Source organism: Fulmarus glacialis, unplaced genomic scaffold (assembly GCF_000690835.1).
Source record: "Fulmarus glacialis isolate BGI_N327 unplaced genomic scaffold, ASM69083v1 scaffold11973, whole genome shotgun sequence".
In the NCBI taxonomy this organism is placed as follows: Eukaryota; Metazoa; Chordata; class Aves; order Procellariiformes; family Procellariidae; genus Fulmarus; species Fulmarus glacialis.
In genome coordinates, this window is record NW_009201063.1 from 10292 (window position 1) to 32026 (window position 21735).

At 46.5% G+C, this 21735-nt stretch overlaps 1 protein-coding gene across 1 annotated transcript in view; it reads left to right on the forward strand.

Annotated features, from left to right (window-relative positions):
• Window positions 1-21022, forward strand: part of LOC104073869 (protein NLRC5-like) — a gene marked incomplete at its 5' end in the record, with an annotated part of 31185 nt that extends 10163 nt beyond the window's left edge. The window contains 26 exons of the mRNA XM_009573801.1: window positions 1001-1084; window positions 1839-1922; window positions 2820-2909; window positions 3019-3081; window positions 3764-3847; window positions 4332-4415; window positions 5031-5120; window positions 6092-6157; window positions 6658-6741; window positions 6818-6901; window positions 7537-7623; window positions 8079-8159; window positions 8720-8803; window positions 9191-9274; window positions 9953-10036; window positions 10704-10787; window positions 10880-10963; window positions 11657-11740; window positions 12687-12770; window positions 13639-13722; window positions 14808-14891; window positions 16125-16208; window positions 16377-16460; window positions 18536-18619; window positions 19739-19822; window positions 20941-21022. Coding sequence (XP_009572096.1) covers window positions 1001-1084; window positions 1839-1922; window positions 2820-2909; window positions 3019-3081; window positions 3764-3847; window positions 4332-4415; window positions 5031-5120; window positions 6092-6157; window positions 6658-6741; window positions 6818-6901; window positions 7537-7623; window positions 8079-8159; window positions 8720-8803; window positions 9191-9274; window positions 9953-10036; window positions 10704-10787; window positions 10880-10963; window positions 11657-11740; window positions 12687-12770; window positions 13639-13722; window positions 14808-14891; window positions 16125-16208; window positions 16377-16460; window positions 18536-18619; window positions 19739-19822; window positions 20941-21022 — 2155 coding nt within the window. The remainder of the gene's footprint in view (window positions 1-1000; window positions 1085-1838; window positions 1923-2819; window positions 2910-3018; window positions 3082-3763; window positions 3848-4331; window positions 4416-5030; window positions 5121-6091; window positions 6158-6657; window positions 6742-6817; window positions 6902-7536; window positions 7624-8078; window positions 8160-8719; window positions 8804-9190; window positions 9275-9952; window positions 10037-10703; window positions 10788-10879; window positions 10964-11656; window positions 11741-12686; window positions 12771-13638; window positions 13723-14807; window positions 14892-16124; window positions 16209-16376; window positions 16461-18535; window positions 18620-19738; window positions 19823-20940) is intronic.
• Window positions 21023-21735: the final 713 nt, after the last annotated feature.

A 21735-nucleotide genomic window follows, 5' to 3' on the forward strand; every position in this document is an offset into this window, starting at 1 on the left:
GGTCTGTATCTGTAGCGTAATGTGTGGAGCAGACCCATCCCTCCAGCTGTGTCTCCTCAGAGAGCTGTCTTGTGCTCTGCCTGCCTTCGGGGGCAGACTCAGCTCTCTTGGAAAGCAGATGTTTCTTTCCTCTGCTTGTATCTCATTATGACTGATTCCACATGAGACACCTCTGGAGAAGGTGCATCTTTAATATACATCTCTTCCATCCTCTTCCCTGCTGAAACTGGTCAGGGAGGCCAGTCCAAGATAACACTTGGTTACAAGGGAGAGGGTCTTGGTTGGTGTAATTTGGCAAAGCCTTAAAGACATTGGGCCAGCTGGCATCAACCCAGGCCAACAGGTATTTGTGCTTTGTGGTCACTGGAGGGACACAGTGATATGCCAGAGGTGGCTGGGTGAATAATACACCCTCTTGGGATAGACTTGGAATGTTCACTGCTACAGGCATATATATGAAAATAAATAGTGCGTCTTTTGCTTGGCTAGGCTCATAGGGATTGTCTTGCTTTCCTGCAGGGGAAGCTTCTATCCATAAATAATAAGATACAGATCTGGCTGGCTACTACATTCGTCCCATGGACACCTGCCAGTTTGTCACCCATTAAGGTTTCTGCGATTTCCTTCTTGGAGAAGGAGATAGGAGGCACCATTCCGAGCCTTGCTCTGGGAGAGCTGAGACAGTGCTGAGCAGGGAAAGATGCTGTCCAGTCTCGGGAGACAATTTAAGTACCAATGATGTGGCTCTAGGGAGGCAACACCCAAAGTGACGTGGTATTTTGGTGGCTCTCTTGAATCAGCTTAGAGCTGGTGAAATCATCTGGTTGTCACAGGTTTTGACTTCTCAGTCCTAGATTGTGGGTAGGAAAATATATGTAGTGGAAGTGAGAGGGTTGCTCCGGGCCTTGTCCTAGGATGTGAGGCTCTGGGATGTGAAGGGAGTATTGCCATACCGTGGTCATGGCAAATATTTAGCTCCTGAGTGCTTTGTTTGCTTCAGTCTCAGGGACTGCAGAGTGGGTCCAGAGGACGTGACCAGGCTGTGCCAGATACTGGTTCAATGTCCCCAGCTGACAGAAATTGAGTAAGTGGTGTGCACTCGGCAACCCTGCCTGCCTCCCCAGCCCGCAGATGCAGTCGGTGTTCAGGTTAGCAGCTAGGGTAAATCGGCTCTCCTCTCACCACAGCCTCTTAGAAATCCCCACAAAACTTCACCAAGATGCTTAGATAAACCTACACCTTCCACTGCCTTCTCTGCTTCAGACTTTGGCCTCTCCTAAGTCTACCATGTCTGTGTGTAAACACCTCAGAACACATATGTGTTCTCATAGTCTTCCTCAGTCATGTGGCTAGACACAAGTCTTATAGTCTACTCCTCGAGACCCTGGCTTGCAGTATAGCCAGAGCAAGAGCACCTGGCCCACTAACATATGAACCGAACTGCTGAAGAGCTGGTCACTCCAGGCAGGAGCTGGGCTCCAAGAAAATTAGAAGAATACTGGTCAGAACAAAAACTGAGTAGATAAAAATAACACAATACCCATATTGCATGCATGAAATGCATCAGTAGCATAATTTTATAAATTTACAGTAATGTAAGAGTAAGACTCTTAAAACTGGAATGTTAATTGTCTGTAGGATGTGGAGAAACACAGAGACCAGCCAGTAAGGACTAAATCTTGCCCAACTTTCAGGGCATTTCTGGACATGTCTTTTTTCAGAATTTGCCTGTAACACCCCCATGCACATATGTGTGTGCATGTCTATGTAGATTTTATAGAAATACTTACAGATTGTCCCAGTTTCTCTTGGAATTTGTCTCCTTCCATGTTTTACAGTCTGTCTGGAAATTCGTTGAGTGACCAGAGCATTGAGAGATTACTGAGCTCCCTGCCATACCTCTGTCATCTGACACTACTGAGGTAATGTTTGGGGTCCCTGCTTTGGTTGCTGCCATGAAACATTGATTTGGACAGTGTTAATACCAGAACATATCTCAGGAGCATTAATCAGTAATTGTAGATTAATAAGCTAGGCAAAGAAAATGCAGAAACTCTCTCACACCCATTCCTGTCTTGTTTCTAGAACCAAAGCAGCACTGAACCTTTTTTCTTTAATGATACATAGAGGAAAAAAAAAGGATAGGAGGAGAAATACCCACCCTAGGCACAGCATTCCAGATAATCCTCACTTAGCAGGTCCCATGGAACATGACTTCCAGCATCCATAACAGATGTACGACTTGTTGGTTGACACACCACCACCATGTGCATGGTCAGCATCTCACAGCTCTGCCCCTGCCGGGATCTGGCATCCTGCCACACTTGACACCAAAAGTGTTTCCTGGCAGCACATCAGCCATTTAGGCTGGGAATTCAGGCTAGAGAGGTGCTGTCAGGGGCTAGGGGACTCCCACCATGTGGACAAAAAGCTCAGAAGGAGCTTGGCCATCTTCTGCAAGGTGTTGTAGCATGGAGGAGCTGCAGTGTCTCGAGAGACTGAATTTGCTCGGTCAGGAGGTTGCTTCCAGTCTGGGGTATCTCTAGTCCAGTAGCCTTGAAGTGGAGTTGTTCAGTGTAAACCCTTGGTCTGTACTCCCTTTCTAGTCAAAGGAGACTAAAGGAGACTCTCCTTTAGTTAAAGGAACGCTGGGTGCCAATGCCCAAAACTTTAGATCCTTGCTCACTGATCTTGAGTTAAATGGGGCGGATCCAGCCTTTTGCTTCTCAAAGTAAACAATGGGAAAATTGGGCCACGTGTATTGGAACCTTTCTTCTTGGGAGCTGATTTCCTTGTTCTTTCTTTCCCCTCCTTTTCAGTATTAAGAACAACACATTTTCCCCACGTTGCACTGTCTTAGTCATCAACTCCATCAATCTCTGTGAATGGATCAGAATGGTAGAAGTCCGGTAAGACACTGAGACTGTTTGGAGCCCAGCAGCTCAGCTTTAAAGGGACTACAAAGCTTGTCATGTTTGAAGAGCATTGCTGAAGGACTGTCTTTTGTGTTTGCTTCAGGTCAAGTGAAAATGCTTTTTTGCATTTAGGAGCAAGGATGCGAAGCCAAAAGACATCCTGCAGGTACTGGCATACGACACTTAATTATAATCCACTTGTTTTGATTCAGTTTGAAACACTAGTGCAAGTAGCCAAATCTCCTCTTGTAAGAAGAACTCATGGTCTGGTAGTCAAAGAGCTTGGGCTAGTAGCTGAGGCTTTGGGGCTCAAGAGCTGCCTAAGTGCAACTCAGTACCATTTGAGATGCATTGGGATGGCAGAGGCCTGTGCCTTTCTTGAGTGGCCACTGGACTACTTGTGATCATCTTGAGTGGCACCAAACTGCTGGACAAGCAACTGAATTGAGCCCTAGACACCGCATTTTCCACATGTGTGTCTCAAATTCTGGGTGATAATCTGCATATGAGCATCAGTGTGATGTGTTTGTGATACGTGACTGCATCACTCTTTGGGATCGATGGTTGCTGGGTGCCCCTGTAAAGAAGACTGTAACATGTCTCCAGTTAGGCACCAAGGAGATGGCAAAAAATGTGAAAAGATCTGTTTTCCATTATAACGTGGGGTTTGTCATTACTAACCTCAGGGAGGTGTTATGAGAAGTATCAAGCACAGCTAAGGGCATTCATCTCAGTGAACGCTGCACGAAGACTGGTGTAAAAATGCAACTGCTGATGGGCAGCTCTCACTGCTCAGGCTGAGCCTGATTGCCGGCTGTGCTTTAACTCTCTTGCTGTCTCATACGTAGGCTGACGGACTGTGCCATCGGTCAAGGGCAGATAGATGAGCTCTGCAGAGTCCTGGAGCAGCGTGGGTGGCTGGCAGAAGTAGAGTAAGTGGGGCTTGGGTTGTTACCATGACCTTGAACGAGTGTCGCTGAGGGAGAGCTGGGTTGGCATGGTTCAGCATTGCCTGGGGTTTCCCAGCCTGTCTGCTTGTGTATGTGTGCTCGTTCAGACTATTTAGAAACAAAATTGATTAGTAATCATACAGGTCCTCTATAGATATATTTTAAGAGGGCTTGAGCTGGTGGGACAACTTCCTTGGGATTTTCACTCTGTGGCTGTTTTGAAGCATTTGTTGCTTCATCCGAGCTCTGCTCTGAGCTTGTGTTCAGAGCTCTTCATTTGAGCTTGCTCTGGAGCTTATGCATGAGGTAGTTTTGTAGGGCAGCAGTTTGTTTTAGACAGGCCTTTAATGGCCAAGCTGGGATTTAAGTCCAGGAAGTTTGGCTTTTTCCTTCAAAGCTTCTCAGAGGAGCATTGCTGCTTAAAAGGCTGAGTTTTGGCTGGCCACCTTGTTCTTCTGCCTTTCAGTCTCTCCCGGAATCAGCTGGGAGATGAAGGCCTGAGGTGCCTCTTGGACCACCTGCATCGAGTGCCCGTCACCTGTTCCCTCAAGTAAGAAAACACTATGAATGTGAGGTTCCCTAGCAGAAGGGCATTCACGCGATCCCTCCTGAAGCTGGTTGTCATGCTTCTTGCCTGCTCCTGCCTTAGGAGGTAAGGTCTGAGTGAGCCATGAGCACAACTCAAGACCTCCAGGCCAGGGTGACTCAGGGTCTGATCCAAAACCTGTGAAGTAAGTAAAAGTCTTTCTATGAGCGTTAGCAGGAGATAACAAGGCCCAGAGTAGGGTAGCATGACAGAAGTTGACCCAGTCCCCTGAGTTTTCAGTTCGTCACTTTTCTGTGTACATTGTCCTCTTTGAATAACTCAAGGCACGTAGATGCTGTGACCTTATCTGTGCCCTACACCAGCCTCTCCCCTTCCCTTTCTGGTGGGGAAGCAACTGCTCCAGCAGTCGGCTGCCTCTGTAGTGCAAGAGACAAGTTGCATTTGCTGTGTCACCTAAGTCATCGGTGCTGTGTCTTGGAGGGGTTCGGTGCATTTAGCACAGCCGACGGGGTCCAGCACCCCACAAACTGCTCTGTCTTCAGTGCCAGCTCTGTGGCTGAGGAGCCTGGGAACAACCCTGACTCAACACGTGAAAAACCTTCTTTCTCTTCTGTGCAGTCTCAGCCATAATAGGATTTCTCAGGATGGAGTTCTGCATCTCATAAATGCCTTTGCCATGTCTGGAAATACCACTGAAGTTCAAGTCAGGTGTGTGTTTCTCCTCACTAATTTCTGATTCTTCCCTGCATGTTCTCCTCTTAATTATCGCAAGTTTGTGGTCTTCAGGTAATAATGATGAAGGCCATATTTTCAACTACTTCTATGTATAAGTGCATGCAAAGCTTTTGTTCGTGTCCATTACTATTGGCCAAATATAGCTGCCAAGGAGGAAGCTAGCAGAACTGCTATTCCAAAGGGCCAAGTCATTTTTGTTTATAAAGACACAAGTATTCAGCTGTACTAATTGTTGTCATGTATATATCTGTAAATGAACCTTTTCAGGGCAGGAGTCAGCCTTTACTCTCTAAAAATGTGGTCTCTAATTCACTTCAATATGTTGAGATTTCAGAGTGAGTCTGTCGAAAGCAATTCCAATGTTCTTTACTTGGATTTGCGTCTTTATCTCCTTTCCTCTCTGGCAAAAATAGCCCATGGGTTCTGGGCTTGTTGCACTGGCATGAACTGCTTTTTCTCATGGATTCAAGTCACAAGGCTGGGCCATGCTGCTGATCTGTCTTTATGAATGTTTATGTTCATGTAGACCAGTCGGTCTGTTGTGAACCAAATTTAACCATGGTCACTTCCATTCATTCCTGCAGTTAAATGTGGGGGCTGAATCTTTCGGCTGGGCTATTTTAAAGCAGATCAGTCTCCTGTTTTAGCTCTCCCCAGAGCTTGGCAGACAGTGCAGGGACAGGAGGAGGCAGACAAAAGCAGGGCAGATCAGGATTGCTTCTCCCACCACCAGTGCTGCCTTATGCCAATTTAGCATTAGCAAAACCTTATTGAAGCATTTCCCTGGGCTGGTTTATTGTAGAGAGAGGTGAGCTGGGCCAGGTACCTCTGTCACTGCTGCGCTGTGTTGCTTTGTGCGGTTCAATGTATTGTTAAATTCTAACCATTGGGAAAAATAGTCATTTTCCCTCCAAATTTTACACTGATGTATCTTCTCTGTGCAGTTTGTGCTCCAAAGCAACTTTAATCATCAAGTTGACAAGCAGAAATGACCCGAGAAAGATTTTGAGGTAATGGTACAGATTTTTTTGCGTGATTTCTTTGACAAAGGTGGTGTCCTTTTTCTAGGGACAAGGCAGACAAAACCTCTTGTAGCCCCTAGCTCCTGGCATGGTGATATTTTACACTAATAGATGATACATTTCCTTTGATTCACCTTCTGAGAAGAGCTTTCTCATGTCACAGAGAACCCCACATCCCTTTCTCCCACTGCTTCCCCTCTGACTCTTCCTCACCTAGGAACCTGTAGGTGTGCCTACAGTCCCTGTCACAGGACAGGGTGCTACAAAAAGCTGCAATTAGCGTACACGTGTGCTGTATCAGAACATCTCAACAGATGCTTTTGAAGCGTTGCCACAATCTTTTTTGGAAGCCCTTTTGGAAGGCATTTAAGGTTTTGGTGCCATCCTTCTTTTTCTGTGGGGAAAGGTTGTGATGCCTGAGATTTCTGGGTCAGAAAGCCAGAACTGTTTTTACGGAACTGAGACTGTTCTGTTTTGCATCCTTTCAGACTCGCAGAGTGCAAGTTTCAGCCAGAGCACTTGGAAAAGTTGTGCTTGCTCCTGGAAAAGTGCACTGGTCTGACAGAGTACATGTGAGTTAATGGCTGCTTGGACCCATTTGGGTGGGCTCGTTTGTAAGCTGTTCATTACAATGACCTTTGGTTCTAGATCCTCAAATAACAACGTGACAGTCCAAGCTGCAGAAAGACTTTTGCATTCGCTGAGGAAAAATCTGGGTCCTCTGAAAATCAGGTACTGTGTCACTGTGCTGTTTTAGATACTGACCTGAGGCTGGTCTGATCATCTAAGATCTCCTTTCATCAAAAACAAGAGTGAACTGTGCTTCTTCCAAAGATAGGTAGCGTTGGCCTGAGAAATTCCCATGGGTGACTCTAAGTTATTGGTATTTTGGCTTTATCTCCTTGATTCCTACTAAGCATCATGTAAAGCTGTGCCCATAAACTGTGCTATCTCTGTAGACCTCTAGCTGCCTTACAAAGAACGTTGCTAATTCTGGTGAACGCATTCCTACTGTGTCCTCGCCAGAGGTCTCGCCAGAGCATCCTGCAGTTCACCCGGGTAATGAATTCTTCACTTCTCCCAAAAAGTGTTGCATTAGAGCACAAGGGCCAGGCTCCTTCTCATTGCTGTCAGTGGTAGGCAGGCAGGAGGGAAGTTGATGTTTGTGTCCTCCTCCGCAGGGATGCTGGGCTGCTTCTCTGTTTGTTCCCAGTTTGCACCTTCTTTCCTGTGTAGACATTACTCTGATGAGCAAAGCAGTCTTTCCGTGTATGTCAGAGTGCTGAGCACTCAGCTGAGAGAGGCAGCTGACAGAGATGGATCCATGCATGTGAATAAAAGAGAGCTGCCTATATTCTGCTTTGCAGCATAGAAGAGCCATGGGTATGTAAAGAAAGTATCACAAACCTTCTTGAGCTGGCTGTCCAGACCTGTGGAAACATTACTGAGATCACGTAAGTAGCACCTCAAGTTCTGGTATCTTTTAGATATTTTCTTTTAGCCCGATACTTTTAAGGAAATGGGATTGAAGCCAGCACTTTAACTTGCTCTTCTGTTCTTTATTCTCTGTCTCCAGTGCATTTGTAAGCCATTAGCCAGCTTGAAGCAAATTTGACCCAAATGTCTGGCGGGTAGAAGTGCTTAGAAGGTTTGTGGTCGCACACCTTAGTAGGTGTAGTGGAAAGGAGGCCATGTTCCTAGTCTTCCTTGGGAGAAAGGGTGCCCAGATTAGGCTGGCTTTGGAACTAGTTTAAATATTGCAAACCTCTTCAGAGATGGGTGGTTAGCATTCATGCACCAGCATAGTTCTGTGCCATCCAGACGTCCTGATTCTTCTTCTGAAAAATAGCATTTGCTCTCCCTCAAGAGTTCACAGGCTTATGGTGTTCTCTAATCTCTACCTTTCCAGGATATGTAAGGATAAAACCCTCTTCCAATTAGGTGTAAGGTTCCCACACTGCCTGGAGAAGGTGGAATCAGTTGTTAGCAGGTGAGTAAGTGACTATTTGTCCTTATTTTCTCCTTGTTCTGAAACTCACCATGGGATGAAAAATATCTTCAGAGTGTCTGAGGCTCTGGTCTCCATGGGTTCAGTCTCAGAGTGCCTCTGTGCCACACATGCAGAAGGAACCTTATTCACGTACATGTGTCTTTCGGGCCACCCTCCTTCAGGCCCATACTGGACCTGCATGAGGTAAAAAAATCTACCTACCTTCCCTGCAGGACCAGGAGCACTCAGGAGACATAAGCACTTTGAAGAGACTTAAGACATGCTGGCTTCTGCATGAATGTGTAGAGAGAGAACAGCATTAGTGTCTTTTTCTCTTTGTGTAGCTGAAGAAGGCGGCAGCTATCTTCTTGTGCAGTTGGGGAAGGGCTGTGTTTCTCTACACTGGACTGTGATGTAGATGGGACATAGCAGGAGAGCCCAGGGAGGGCACCTGCAAAGCTCTGATCTGTTCCTAAGCCTGGCTCTAAGCGGCACCAGATGCTGCAGTGGGCATTTGCTGATCATCACTGACAGGGGCGTTGTGTGTTTGCATCCTGCAGATTGAATCTGTACAAGCCAGAAATCAAGAGTGCTTGTTTCTACCAAAGGGTTTATGAAAAATGTGCTCAGCTTCAGGAATTGAGGTGAGTTGCCAGGCATTGTAGAGGATTTTTTTGGGAAGGGAGTTGCTTGTCTTTGTGTGTGCAGAAGAGCACGCAGCAGAGAAGGGGAGAGGCCAGTGCAAGGTCCCAGTCCCTCTGGGTCCCCGGCTTAGAGTGTTTGGTTGGAAAATAGAAAAGACCCATAGACCTAGTGGCTTCCTGGGGTTTCCTTTGAAGGCATCTAAATCTCTCCCCTGTGCCCAGATAATCCGTACTCTCTTATTGTCGCTGGGAGCTCCCATGGGACCTTGCCAAGTATCGATGTCATGACACTTCTTCAGTGTCCCAGCACCGGTGTGCTTTAGCTGTGGGCTTGGTACAGACCTTTCACCATCAGGACAGAAGATGATCATTGTTCTGTTCTTGCAGGTGGTCTCATGTTGAGCTCCACAATGATGAAGCAGAAATGCTAGTCAGGATTTTGCTACCTCTTCCAGAGCTGAAGAAGTTTGGGTATGTCCCCAGCTGTGGTCTTTTCCACATCTTTATCGTTTGCTCAACCCAGTGCCTCACCCTGATCCTCTCTGAAACACTCTTTGTCTGGAATATGGCCATGCACTCTGTGATCTCTCCTGACCTGTGTCTAGGTTGCAAACTCAACAGCTCTCTGCAGTTCATGCTAAAGGTAGTTATAGGGGCACCATGAGCATGTCTTGAGGTTTTCTCCTCTTCCCCTTTTTTGAAGTGAAAGCAATTTGAGACTGAGATCTTGGCTCTTGTTTACATTGTAGGTAAGTTTATACCACCCTACTGTGTAAAAGAGCTTTTTCTGGTGTGAATAGCATTCAGTCCTTTTCACAGCCCTCTTCAACTGCCTGTGAGTGAGTGGCAGGCTTATAAAGGGCATCTCTGCCCAGTGAAATGCTGGGGGTTGGTTGGCCCAGGCCATGGGGCACTGTTGGCACAGAGACTGTGCTGTTTGGTACATGTACGTCATGTGAACCTCTCTGAACTACCTAGTCCTCGTAGTCCTGTACACAGGAGGTGTGGAAGTCTCTCCAAACTTACTGGTCCCTGATGTCTATGCTGGATGGGGTTTGGGATGGGGCAGCTTGCCTGTCAGTGCAGTAAACTCCTCTTTTTCGGTGTGCTGAGACCTGACCTTCTTATTTGATCCTTGCTGTTTTGCAGGCTGACCTCTAGCAGTATTATGCCAACTGGAATTGATTACTTGATCACGGGCTTGCAGAATTGCCAGGCCATTGAAGAGCTCAAGTGAGTGTGTTATTACCAGGCTGTCCAGAGTCTGCCAGGTCTTTCTAGAAGCTTTAGTTAAACTGCAGCCTCGTTTCTGCCTGTACTGTGGACAGATGTAGTTTTCCTGGTGGCTGGAGGACTTCAGATAGGGAAGAAGCGACAATTCCTTTTTATTTGCAATGAACAATGAGTGAGAGAGACAGAGATCAGTAGTCTCTGGCAGGGAATGTCCAGTGGAGAAATAAAATGTTTTGGTAGATGGTTTTTGCATGAATCACGTCCCAGCTGGGAGCAGCAATCCCAGAGCCAGCATTTCACTCCTGGAGGATGATCTGGTGGCCTGTGCACAGACATGGCTTTTCCAGGCACCTACATGTAAGGCATCCTTCTGTTATGAAGTGCCACTGGACCGTGTGTGTCACTGTCGCGAGAGCTTTGCCATATTTTGGTCATAGTGGCACCTTGCTCCAGGAGGGGCTGGGTTCTTGCTCCAGAGATTTGGAATTCTCTTGGTATTTTATTAGGATCCAAACACGTCCAGTAGAATTGCATTAGAGAACAAAATTGAAAACTATTCACAGGGACTAGAATATACTCCTACTTCTCTTCCACCCTTCTGCTCCCCTCTGCTCTGAGTGCTCGCATGACTGCCCATGCTGTGTTCCTTTGTTATTTCATCCTTTAGCCTGGGCCACATGAAACTCGGCAGTGCTGCCATTCCTAAGCTTGTGCTGGGACTTCGTGAAATGCCATCTCTGAAAAGGCTTATGTGAGTATGTGACTGCAGCTTGCCTCTAGCCCAGCTCGTGATATTGAGTAACACTAGCTTAATGTCCATTTTCCTGGGGATGTTGTTTCCAGCTTGAACCATAACAGTATTGGTAATGATGGCTGCTCCAGACTCGCAGAAGCCTTGAGGAATATGCACTACATGGAGGAAATCAAGTAAGTTTCTCCTTTCTTGCAGTGTCTCATCAGCAGAGAGGTGACCACTAGTGCCAACATTTGGAGAGACCCAGATGTGCTTATACACGATGTTGTAACAAAAGCAGGGAGGTTGCAAAGTGCTCATGTATGAGGTACCTCGGGCTAGAGGAAATCAGAGCTTGATGTTCAGAAGAGGAGAATTTGGCCTAACCCCGCTCTGCTGCAGTCACGTAGAAAATGGATTAAACAGCCTCTGGATTTAAATCTCTGGAATCCCTGGGATCCAGAACAGATCCCTTGTCTCCTGGGAGAGCCTTGGACCCAGTACTTCCCTGCTCTGAAAAGATCTGAATCTAGAGCCAACCCCAGGCTTGCTCTGCTTTTCTGCCTCTCTCTCTATCCAGATTCTGTCCATTCTCTACTGTAGAAGTTCGGAAAATAATAACCAGCTGTTGCCTGCCTTGGCATTCTGGCTGAAGTAATTTCCCACCCATTAACAAGATCCAGTGATTTTGATTGCTCTTTGCAATTTTTTTTAATGCCTCATTAACAGCTATTAGTTTTTCATGAGATAGTTGAGACAAGCAGCTCTCTGATTTTGCTGCCAAGGTCAGAGGTGTCATCCAGTGGATGGGGGATATTAAATAAGATCTCATACTTTGATGCTTAGCATTTTCCTTTACCGCACAGCCTTTCTTCTCTTCTTTAAAGTTTAAGCCACAACAAGATCGGAGATCCAGGCCTGATAAATCTAGCTGCTGTCCTGCTGGAAATGCAAAACCTGAAGAGAATCGAGTGAGTCCCTTTGTTTTGTTTGCAGTGGTTTGGGTCATGGCCACAGTTGGTGGGGAAGCCTGTGTGGGAAGCCCTGTGCCGCCTTCATTTATACAATGTTCCACCTCCTTCCAGCGTTTTCGATGTCATTGAAGACCTGATACAAAATCTACCAAACCAATGGAAGGTGTTCCATCTCCTACCTTCCCATGGAGAGCTGGGCCTGGCAGCGACATTTTCTGCCAGTGCAGAGACTCTCTGAGAGTGAGGGTTACAGCCATGTCCTCGTGCGGTCACCCCCAGAGACAGCGGTGGGCGTTTGCGGCCCTTCGCTAGCTGTTTGAGCAGAGAGATCTCTGGCTCAGTTGTGTCCTGCAAAGTAAATCTGCAAGCTTGTGGGGAATCGTACAAGTCTCAGCACCTTTCCTCGGGCTATGTAGGGTTCCCAGTGTGGTGGCCCCCAGTGTTGCTACACTGCTTTGTTTTGCTAGTGGAAGAAGAGGTGAAATTGAGAATTTGTCAAAGCAAGGACACAGTCTCTAGGCAAGGCTCTCTCTCAGAGACATGGATTCAAACTGTCCCTCCTCCAAAGGAACAGAAATTAGAGCATGCAGTCTGTTTGTTAGGCTCAGCCCTCGGGTATACCTTGTAATTTTTTGAAATTACAAACCTGGAAATGACTTGAACAAGAAAAGGAAATTCCCAGTTCTGTCTGGGAGAGGGAAAACTGCTCCTTCCCCCCAGTACCTGCAGGGGCAGAAGTGACTTGGTACTTGACAAAAACACACTACAAATCCCCAGGCCATTTTCCAGAGACCTGTGTCTCTGGACACACCACTGCAGCCCTGTGTAGCCCGTTGCTGCAGTGACCCGAGTCCCCCATCACACCAGGCAAACAGTGAAATATCTTAAGCTGGTACGTTCTGGTTCTTGTTCAGTCACTGACAATCTTTTGTGCTTATTTTAGCCTTTCAGGGAACAGTCCCAGTCCTGCTGGAGGGGAAAAGCTGATGGAAGCTCTTGCCTATTGCAAGCGCATCGAGGAGCTACTGTAAGTGTGTCATTTCCAAGGTCCATTTAGGAAGCTGGGCAAAAATCAAGGCAAAGAAACCAAATCTCATCTGGCTCCAGTAAAGCTAAAATCATTTTTACCACTGATTCTTATGAGAGCAGTGTAAAAACTCACAGCTATATAGGATAGGAATGTCTGGTGCTGGGTGTGGGAGGTTTGGGGATTGCTTGTTCACTGCAATCTCTCAGAGATTTCCAAGAACCGTATGGACTGCATCAGTGGGGAAGAACTGAATCTGTGGTTTAATAGGCAGCGTCACAGGCATATGGGCTGTGCAGTGCCTGTGTTGCCTAAGAAATCAGCATTAATCTATATAGCTGCAAAAATGGAGGGAAGATGACAGATAGAGGCTTTACTCAGCCAGATTTATTATCAGTCATTCCATTGCAGACCAGTTTATAGAACAAATGTGCCCCTGCTATATTAAAGAAATAAAATAATTAAAAAAAAAAATCAGAAAAAGTTATTTCTGTTACAGTTAAAACACTGGAGCTATTCATATAACCTTCAGATTGCAGCATACTGGACTAAAGGCACACATTAAAAAGTGCAATTTTGGTGTAATTCCAGCTCAGGACAACCCAGTCAGGAAGGGAGATCAGTGTGCACCTGAGAAGTGCCAGTCGGTTTTACTTGCCTGTTTAACTTCTGCTGCAGGATTCAAACCCCCGTTGTTCTTTCCTCCCACCTCAGTGTCCTTTGAATCGTGGACACTAGCTTCTTTCAGCATCGTCCCATGCACATGTGGGTGAGGAATGGGGGTCACAGATAGGTGTGGGTGACACACAGGTGAGGAATGAGGCTCTGTAGTTCACTGCCGGTAACATCTCATTTGTGCTTCTTCCAGACTATCAAGGAATGTTTTTGGAGACAGGACAGCAGTGAAACTTGCCCTCTGTCTGCCTCATATGACCAACCTGAAGATCCTGCAGTAAGTGTCAGCCTCTGCCCCAGGAAAGCTGGATATCCCGGGAATATGGGGGATGGTTGAAAGAAGGCATGGGAAAAGGCACAGACTGCAGTGGTGCACTGGTCTCGTGTTTAGACATTATTTTAAGTGTCTCAGGATTGAGAAACTCTCCACAATTACTCTGCTGCATCAAGTCACATCAACTACTCTTGTATAATCTCTTGCAGCGTTAACTTTAGAGATGAACCAGGTGTTGTATATACAGTAAAATAACCCTTAAAATTCGTTTTCAGTATGTTAGCTTCTAATGCCTCTGGGTATCCTCTCGTTCTGGTGTAATGTAAAAATAAATATGAGCACCTTTTGTGGTCCCTCACTGTTTTGTGTAGGCACCTCTGAGTCATTTTTCCCCCTGAACTCAGTGATATTATAGTTTTAAACCTTTTATGGGAGTCTTTCCAGGGCTCTAACACGTGGGACTTTCTCATACTGTTTTACAGTAGCAACGCAGGAAATCGGTGAGCTGGAAGAGCTCAGTTAGCTTAGTGGTGTGTTTTCCAGCCTGTGTCTAAGGTATCGTCAAAAGATAACTTAGAAAAGGAATCCCAAATCTGGGATACTGTAGTCCTCTGGGTAGGTTCTTGTCTTCACTGGAAAGGTGTTGGAAAACCTGCAGACGTGAGATTTCCCATCTGCTCTTTGTTCTTAAGGCTGTTCCTCACCCATCTCAAACCGATCCCGTCTGCGCAGAGCTGGAGGCAGACTGCCGGTGGTACTGGGCAGCCTTTGCTTTTGCAGCGACTGGCTGACTGTGCTCCTTCGATGTGAGCATGGGCAAATCCACTGAACGTGTGTGTCCTTAGGGCTAAGTGTCGTTGAAAGCAACAGGAGCTATGTGACGTGCTAGCCACATTGCTGGCCCCCCCTGTTGCCTCCCCGTTTTCCAGGCCCCTTCATTTGATTAATCCACAAGAATCCCAGGTTATTACCAGCACCGGGTGCTGATTCAAAAGATGTAGCAGTTATCTTCTTGGCAAGTTAAATATGAGCTTTTATTACAGCTTTATTCTAAAGTAATCCTCCAATGCTTATGTTTCTTTTGTTAGCTTGCAGAACAATAACATTGGGCCAGCAGGAGGGATGGAGCTGGCCAGAGCCCTGGTGGCCTGTGGGCTGCTAGAAGAGATAAGGTAGGCCATGGCAGGGGCGCTTGGGATGGTGCCAAATGTATGGACTGGTATCACTCTGCGGGTGGGGATCATTTCAGCTCACAGGCCTGAGGCTGTCACGTAGGCTCTTCCCGTGCTCAGCGTGACTCCGCGGAGGGGAATCCCTCCACCCGTCCCAGACACACTTCCTAGGATGAGAGGAGACACTCTCTGAAGGTCACTGCGGTGCACTGCCTGCAGGGCAGCTCAGATCGCTTCAGACATAAAACCTTGTCTGCCAGTGCTGTTTGCCAGGTTTTGTGTAGCCATGTGCCTTTCAGCTGCTGTATGCAGTAACCTGGGGAGTGGTAGAATTTCTAAATATGGAACTGAAAGAATGGAGGTGATGTGAATTAACTCTTCCTGCTGCATCCTTGATGCCACCGTTCTTTGTTATGTGTTTATTATTGTTATATGTTTGTTATGTGTTTTATTATTGTTATGCGTTTATTTACTTATTATTTGGACAATGCCCATAACAACATGCTTTAACTTTTGGTCAGCCCTGAATTGCCAGGCAGTTGGACTAGATGATCATTGTAGGTCCCTTCCAACTGAAATTTTCTATTCTATTCTATTCTATTTTATTCTATTCCATTCCATTCCATTCCATTCCATTCCATTCCATTCCATTCTATTCTTAAATAACAAGATGAATTAGGGTGTTGGTATTTTAAGTGTGAGATATGTTAGAGCAGGGGAGGTATTGCCATTGCTTGTGTTTGCTGGTAGATGAGAACAGAGCAGCACACCCTGGTAAAGGCTGGAAGGCAGTTCTGCTGCCCACTGAGTCTTTGACAGCCATGTCTTCTTCCCAGTCTCCCTTACCTTCATTTCCTCTCAAGTCACACCAGTCCTTAACTCCAGCGTAATTTCTTATTTCTAGTTTCACATGCAACACATGATGTGCTGCAGGTGTGTCCATCTTAGCCATTGGTATAACCCCACGTTACTGTCTGCAGGCAATTCAGTGCTGAATGGACTTACATTGCAAGTTAGAGCAGAGCTGTCATTCCCATTTTACCAAGCAGGGAATTGACCCTGAGTTGCCATGTGCCAATCTGGCTTGTCCCTGCTGTCTAGAGTCCTCACTTAGTCTGGGTACTCGTTATTGACTTGCTAATTCACAGTTACATTTTGGTGGTGGCTTTTCTCAGACTAACTGCTTTTTCTGCTTTTTCTTTTTAACTCAAAGCTTTTCCATTACTCTTACAGTTTATCAGAAAATGACCTTGGGGAAGGAAGTATCCATGCCCTGTCGGAGGGGCTGCCGTGCTTTGAACACCTCCGGAAGATCGAGTGAGTACCCGGGCACTGAAGGCTGCCGGGGCAGAGCGTGGCTGGCTTTGTTTGGGGCTTTGCCAGGGCAGGAGCTCAGCAGACGGTGCTGGTGCTGGTGCTGTATTCCCAATCGTTTCTGACGCCAGCACATTGTGCCCTCTGTTTTTTCTCTCCCCGCTGCTTCAGCTTGAAACTCTGTGGAATCACTGATGATGCTTCAAAATCACTTTCTCACAGCTTCCGACAATGCCTTTCCATGGAGGAGATAATGTGAGTGTGGGAATGGATGGGGAGACCCTTCAACACACAGGTCACGCTTGTTTTAATGTCTGCTCCTATTTTTAACTGCAGTACATTTCTGATCCTGCTAAATACTTACTGATACTTACCGATACTTACCACTAAGTACTTTTTAGTGATAAATTTACTAGTAATTTACTAATTGACAAAATTATTGCTAAAAATTTCCTGGTATAACTAGCAACTTACTGGAAGCTGAATGTGAAGAGCTGAACAGAATATGGAGGAAAACACTCATCTTCAAACTCTGTCCATTATCCTTGGTCTTTTAGCATCTGCTTTGCGAGGCAGGACAAATTCCCCATCTTGTTCTCCATGGTCCAAGTCTTGCCTCCATTTTTTTACAAGATGGCCAGAGTTGGCTCTCAGAGCAGAGCAGGAGCTTCTCTGTGCAATTGTAGAGGCTGAATTGAGAGCTCAAAGCAAAGTGAATTCGGCCTGTAGATGAACAGGGTGTACCACCACCTGCAGTCTCGCTCTCCGCACTGGAATAAAAAGGGTTGCTCCGATGCATGGACATTTAACATGTTTTCAATGAACAGCATAGATGGGCTAACTACATTCTGACATGTGTTCACCTGCCCAAGAGAACCTCAGTGAGAAGCCTGCCAGGAACGTGCTCCGGCTTATGTCTTTTTAAAAGCAATTTGCCCAGTTGCACTAGAGGGACCTTAACTTTAATTGTAGTACACAAGATCCCATGGAGTCAGCAGTAGTCTCATCAATCCTGAGCTACCTGTAGCTTTAATGAAGACTAACACTGCCTGAGGTGCTGGCAGGGTACGGACCTCCTAGGCTGAGATCACTCCTCTATCGGGATATAGATCTGTGAGACCTAGGCTCTGTAGTCATCTCTGCTGTGGCCAGCAGGGTGACTCTTGATTGTCATCATACTCTTATGTGCCTCAGTTCTGCAAAGTACTCGTGGATGGTTTGAGTAAAATGATGCATGGGTCAAGAGCCCACCAGACTTTCCCTCCCCCAGAGGGTATTTGTGTGGAGATCACAAATCTCTTAGGACTCAGGGCATTAGGTCAAAGCCAGGATTTTATTGCCAGACCCATGAGAGGCAATAATCCAGCGGAGTAATGGGATGAGTAAAGCAATATTCAGTGCATAGGTGTGTTGCTTGCAGCATGGCACTAAGACTAGTTAACCATGTGGGGAGTTACTGCTCCTGGATTACTAACAGATAGGCAGATTCTCCTTTAATAGTAGTGTTAGGAGGGGTCTGGTCATGTTAGTGGAGGCATATGTGAGTTCTGTCATTGGGAAATCTGAGTGACACAGCGAGCAATATGCTGATACGCATGAAATCCCAGAACAGGCCGTGAACTTGTTTCGCGGAAGGCCCCAATTCTTGAGCTGGATCCTGTCCTGCCTTTCTTTTTTTTGGCCTCTACACACGATACAGAAATTCTGGAGTTCCTCAGACTTGGGTAGAGGAATGGCTCTGTGAGGTGGCCCCAGGATCATTCAGCTGAGTGTTGTAGTGAAGCACTGATGGTGCCGTGCCAAGTTTCTGTTCTCCAGGCAAGAGGGAAATGCCCAGGCTGTTCAGTCAGTGGCAAAGAAAGGATCTGGAGAATTTTCTCACTTGCTAATGCACCAGAAAGTGAAAAACCCAGCCTTTCAAGAGCCCTGCGAGCTATCCTTTGAAAGAGCTCAGAGTCAAAAGGCGGCTTTAAGAGCAGGTTGGAGAGGCACCTTAGCTGCTGCAATAGGAAGGAGTTGTCCTGGGGTAAAGCTGTGTGCTCAGCAGTCATTGCCATCTTTCGCATCTCATTCCCTGGGCCTGCAGGACTCTGGAGATAACCACAGTCCCTAGGCTCTGTGGTGACATTCCCTGGTGTCTTACCATGGTGAAACTGAGGAAACTCCTCAAAATTAAGCTTGTAAATCGGGGGAACGTTTACCTGCCATGATAAGAAGGCGATAAGCTCTTGTAAACAGGCGAATCTGTGAGGGGGTTGTATCACAGCACTGCTGTTACTCCTCTTGTGTTTATCGACTGACTCACAGTTGGGATTTCTTGTCTGTCTTAGACTGTCTTGGAACACCCTTGGTGACGGAGGAGCCCAAGAGTTGGCCAGTGCTCTCCCAGGGATGGAAAAGCTGAAGATGTTAGAGTGAGTACAGCCCTGAGAGCAACCCCAGGAAGAAGAGTTGTTTTTCTGTCACTGAGCCTTCAACCACAGCACTCCCAAAAAGGGGATGGATGTTAGGAACAACAGACAGGCTTTTGCAGTTCAAATTCTTGCTTAGCATTCTTGCTGCATGCACCGAGGGCCAGCCTTGCTTGGGTGATACACAGCGCAGAGAGGCATTTTTTTATTTAAGGTGTTTGCGGTGTAGGTATCTAAACAGAAGCTAGTCTGTGAAGGCCTCCTGTTTGAGTCAGGCAAGACAAACTGGTATTTCTAGAACATGATTCGTATCACCTAATGACCTCGGGTGAGCGGCTTCCTGCAAGCTTTTACTTCTCTTCGATGTCTGGGATGGTCTAGATGGGTACCGTGCTGAGTGAAAGCCTGCAGCACGGCAAGCAATCCATCCCGAGGATGGAGCGGCCAAATTGTGGGTGTGAGGCCATAGGAGCTCAAAGGAAGCTCAGATGCAGCTCCTGTGCTGGAGCTGCAGTGCAACCGGCAGCTGGGGTCGATGTCGCCAGCTCACGTGCTGGCCCGGTGGCATCACAGCCCAGCCCTATTCCATGGGAGAGACTGTCATCTTCTGCTCAAGGACTGTTCATGGAGCTTTCCTCCCCTTGGCCCTTTGGAATACATAGTATGTGTCTTCCATCTCTCAGCTGTATGAAAATATTAATTAGTCTGTGGGTCATAGGGTCAGAAACCAAGTTTTGTTTGTCTTGGGCAGGGAAACTGCATAGTAGAGCACATAGTAAAACACGGCTGTTTTACAGGTGAGAGCAGGAAGGTTTTTTCTGAGGCAGGAGGAGTTTTTGGCACCAAGCTCGCAGTGGGATCTGTTAGAGTGCTCCAAGGGCAAGAGATCTGCTTACAAGTCCTGTTGCTAGAAGGAGGTCATAGGGCGCAGTGCACACACACTTCTTGCATAAATAGGGCCACGGTCATAAAGATGAGGCTGATGTAAGTTGTATGGCATTGCTGTGCTTGTGCAAAAGTGTAGCTCTTCTGGGACAGGAGAAGGAGGTGGTGATTATTCAGCTATTTTCCACTCTTGATTTGGTTTTGGATTTTGAAACTCTCTTTTTGTTTCTAAAACAGTCTGGAGAAAAATCGCATTGGCGCCTGTGGGGCCACAAAGCTAGCAGAGGAACTTGCCAGGTGCCCAGAAATTCAATTCATAAGGTGAGCAGGTATCACGGAGCTCTGTGGCTGGGTATCGGCTCAGCAAGGGGAAGTTGGGGTGACCAGTCTTGGGACAGTCGTGACCCACGCCGGCCTGCTGCCCTGGGTTAGCTGGCATGGAATAGGATATTGCAGGGGATGCAGACGCAAGCCAAGTAAGCTAAGGGTTTTCTAGGCCCCTCAGAAAGTCTTGGGGAAAAGGGACTGAAAAGCTTACTGGCTTTAAATGAGGTAAAAATGAACACCCAGTTGTGTAATCTCCCCATCAGGAAGTTTGTTGCATTTTTTCCTTTAAGTTTTCTTTCTCCCTTTACATCTGATTTCACTTCAGATACATTCCTACCCTGTCCCACTCTGCCCTGGGATCCATATCTTGCAGATACTTGCACACCTGATTTTTCCCACTCCTTGTCATTGCTTCTCCAAACCCTGTGTATCAAACTCCACTAGAAACCTCTTGTAGGAGAGACTCACTCATCCTTCACTCGTCTGAAAAGTCACTCTTCTGAGAGCGCCTCTGATAATTTTCTGGTAACACAGCTCCCACAGCCAAGTGTCTGCTCCTACCTGGGCTGTCTCTTTGGCCCAAAACAGGCTCTGCCTTCCCCAAAGTGAGAGCAGCCCGAGAGTAACCACTGAGGAATGTTTCTGGTCCCGGCTGGATTTTGGGGCCCCTCTGTGCTTGCTCAGATTGGGGGACACAGCACAGCACGCAGTCCCTCTGGCTCCTCGGGGCACTCTGCTTCACAAGGTAGAGGCCCAGTATGGGAAGCTTTTGGGTAGACTCCACCAAATGAGGTAGATGAAGAAGGGTGGCTCACGTAAATCAGGTTGCTTGCATGTAACTTGGTTCTTCCTCCCCGTTCTGAGATCCTAGTGGCCTGAGGACTTTTCAAAGCCTTAATCTCTCTCCCAAGCTAGGTAAGTGAGTCCATCTCAATGGGTAGGCAGCTGCTGGGTTACTGCTGTGTCGCTGAGATATGGCCATACCTTGCTCCTGTCTAACTGTTGGACCCGCTTTGATGAAAACTCAAAGCTGCCTCTTCCACTGTCTTCGGCATGCCACCTCCTCGCTTACCACACCTAGTCCTACGGTAACACGTTTGCTGTCGTTGTAGGCTGTGGGACAATCCAGTGCGCAAGGGCCTCGCTGAGAATTTGACAAGGCAAGATCCAAGACTATGTTTCTCCTTCTACTAGCAAAGAAGAGCCCTTGCCTGACTAGGAATTCCCTCTGTCTTCCACTGCTCTCAAAAATTGCACTGATGAACCCAGGAAGTCAAAGTTCCTACAATTAACAATTGTAACTATTAGGTCTTGCTTCGTTGCACTGAACCAAGTGTGAACACTTAGTGGTGTTTTGTTTCTTGTGAGCTTTTATTGTACAGAAAAGCAAAAGACTGAAGAATCGCTGCTGAGAAGGCAGTGTTCTTGGTGTAAAAACATTGAAACTCTCTTCAAGAGGATGAGGTGCATCTGTTCAGGCATTCAGAAAGCCAGCAGAATATTTCATTATCTTTAATCAAGATTACAACACATACAGGATGTTCCAATAAAAGCATGCGCATCCGCCAGGAGAGGATGTAAAATTATTCACAAAATTGTAAACTGTTCACCCTGTTACAAATGCACTCAAGCAGGCTGTTTGAAAATTGTGTATAACTGTGTGTGATTTTTAGGCGAAAAATGGTAATAATGTGTTTTTGTTCACTTCATGTCAGGCTCCTTTTCATACAGAATTGCCTCAGTTTCCTAGTAGAAACTTCAGGACTTTTGAAATTTCAAATCATTGTCCAAAATGATCAATATTTACACTGTGATAACATGGAAAGGCTGATATCACCATAAATTTCAGTGAGAAACGCGGAAGTGCTGAGGTTGTAAAACAACTTGTAAGAAAACTGTGACTGTTC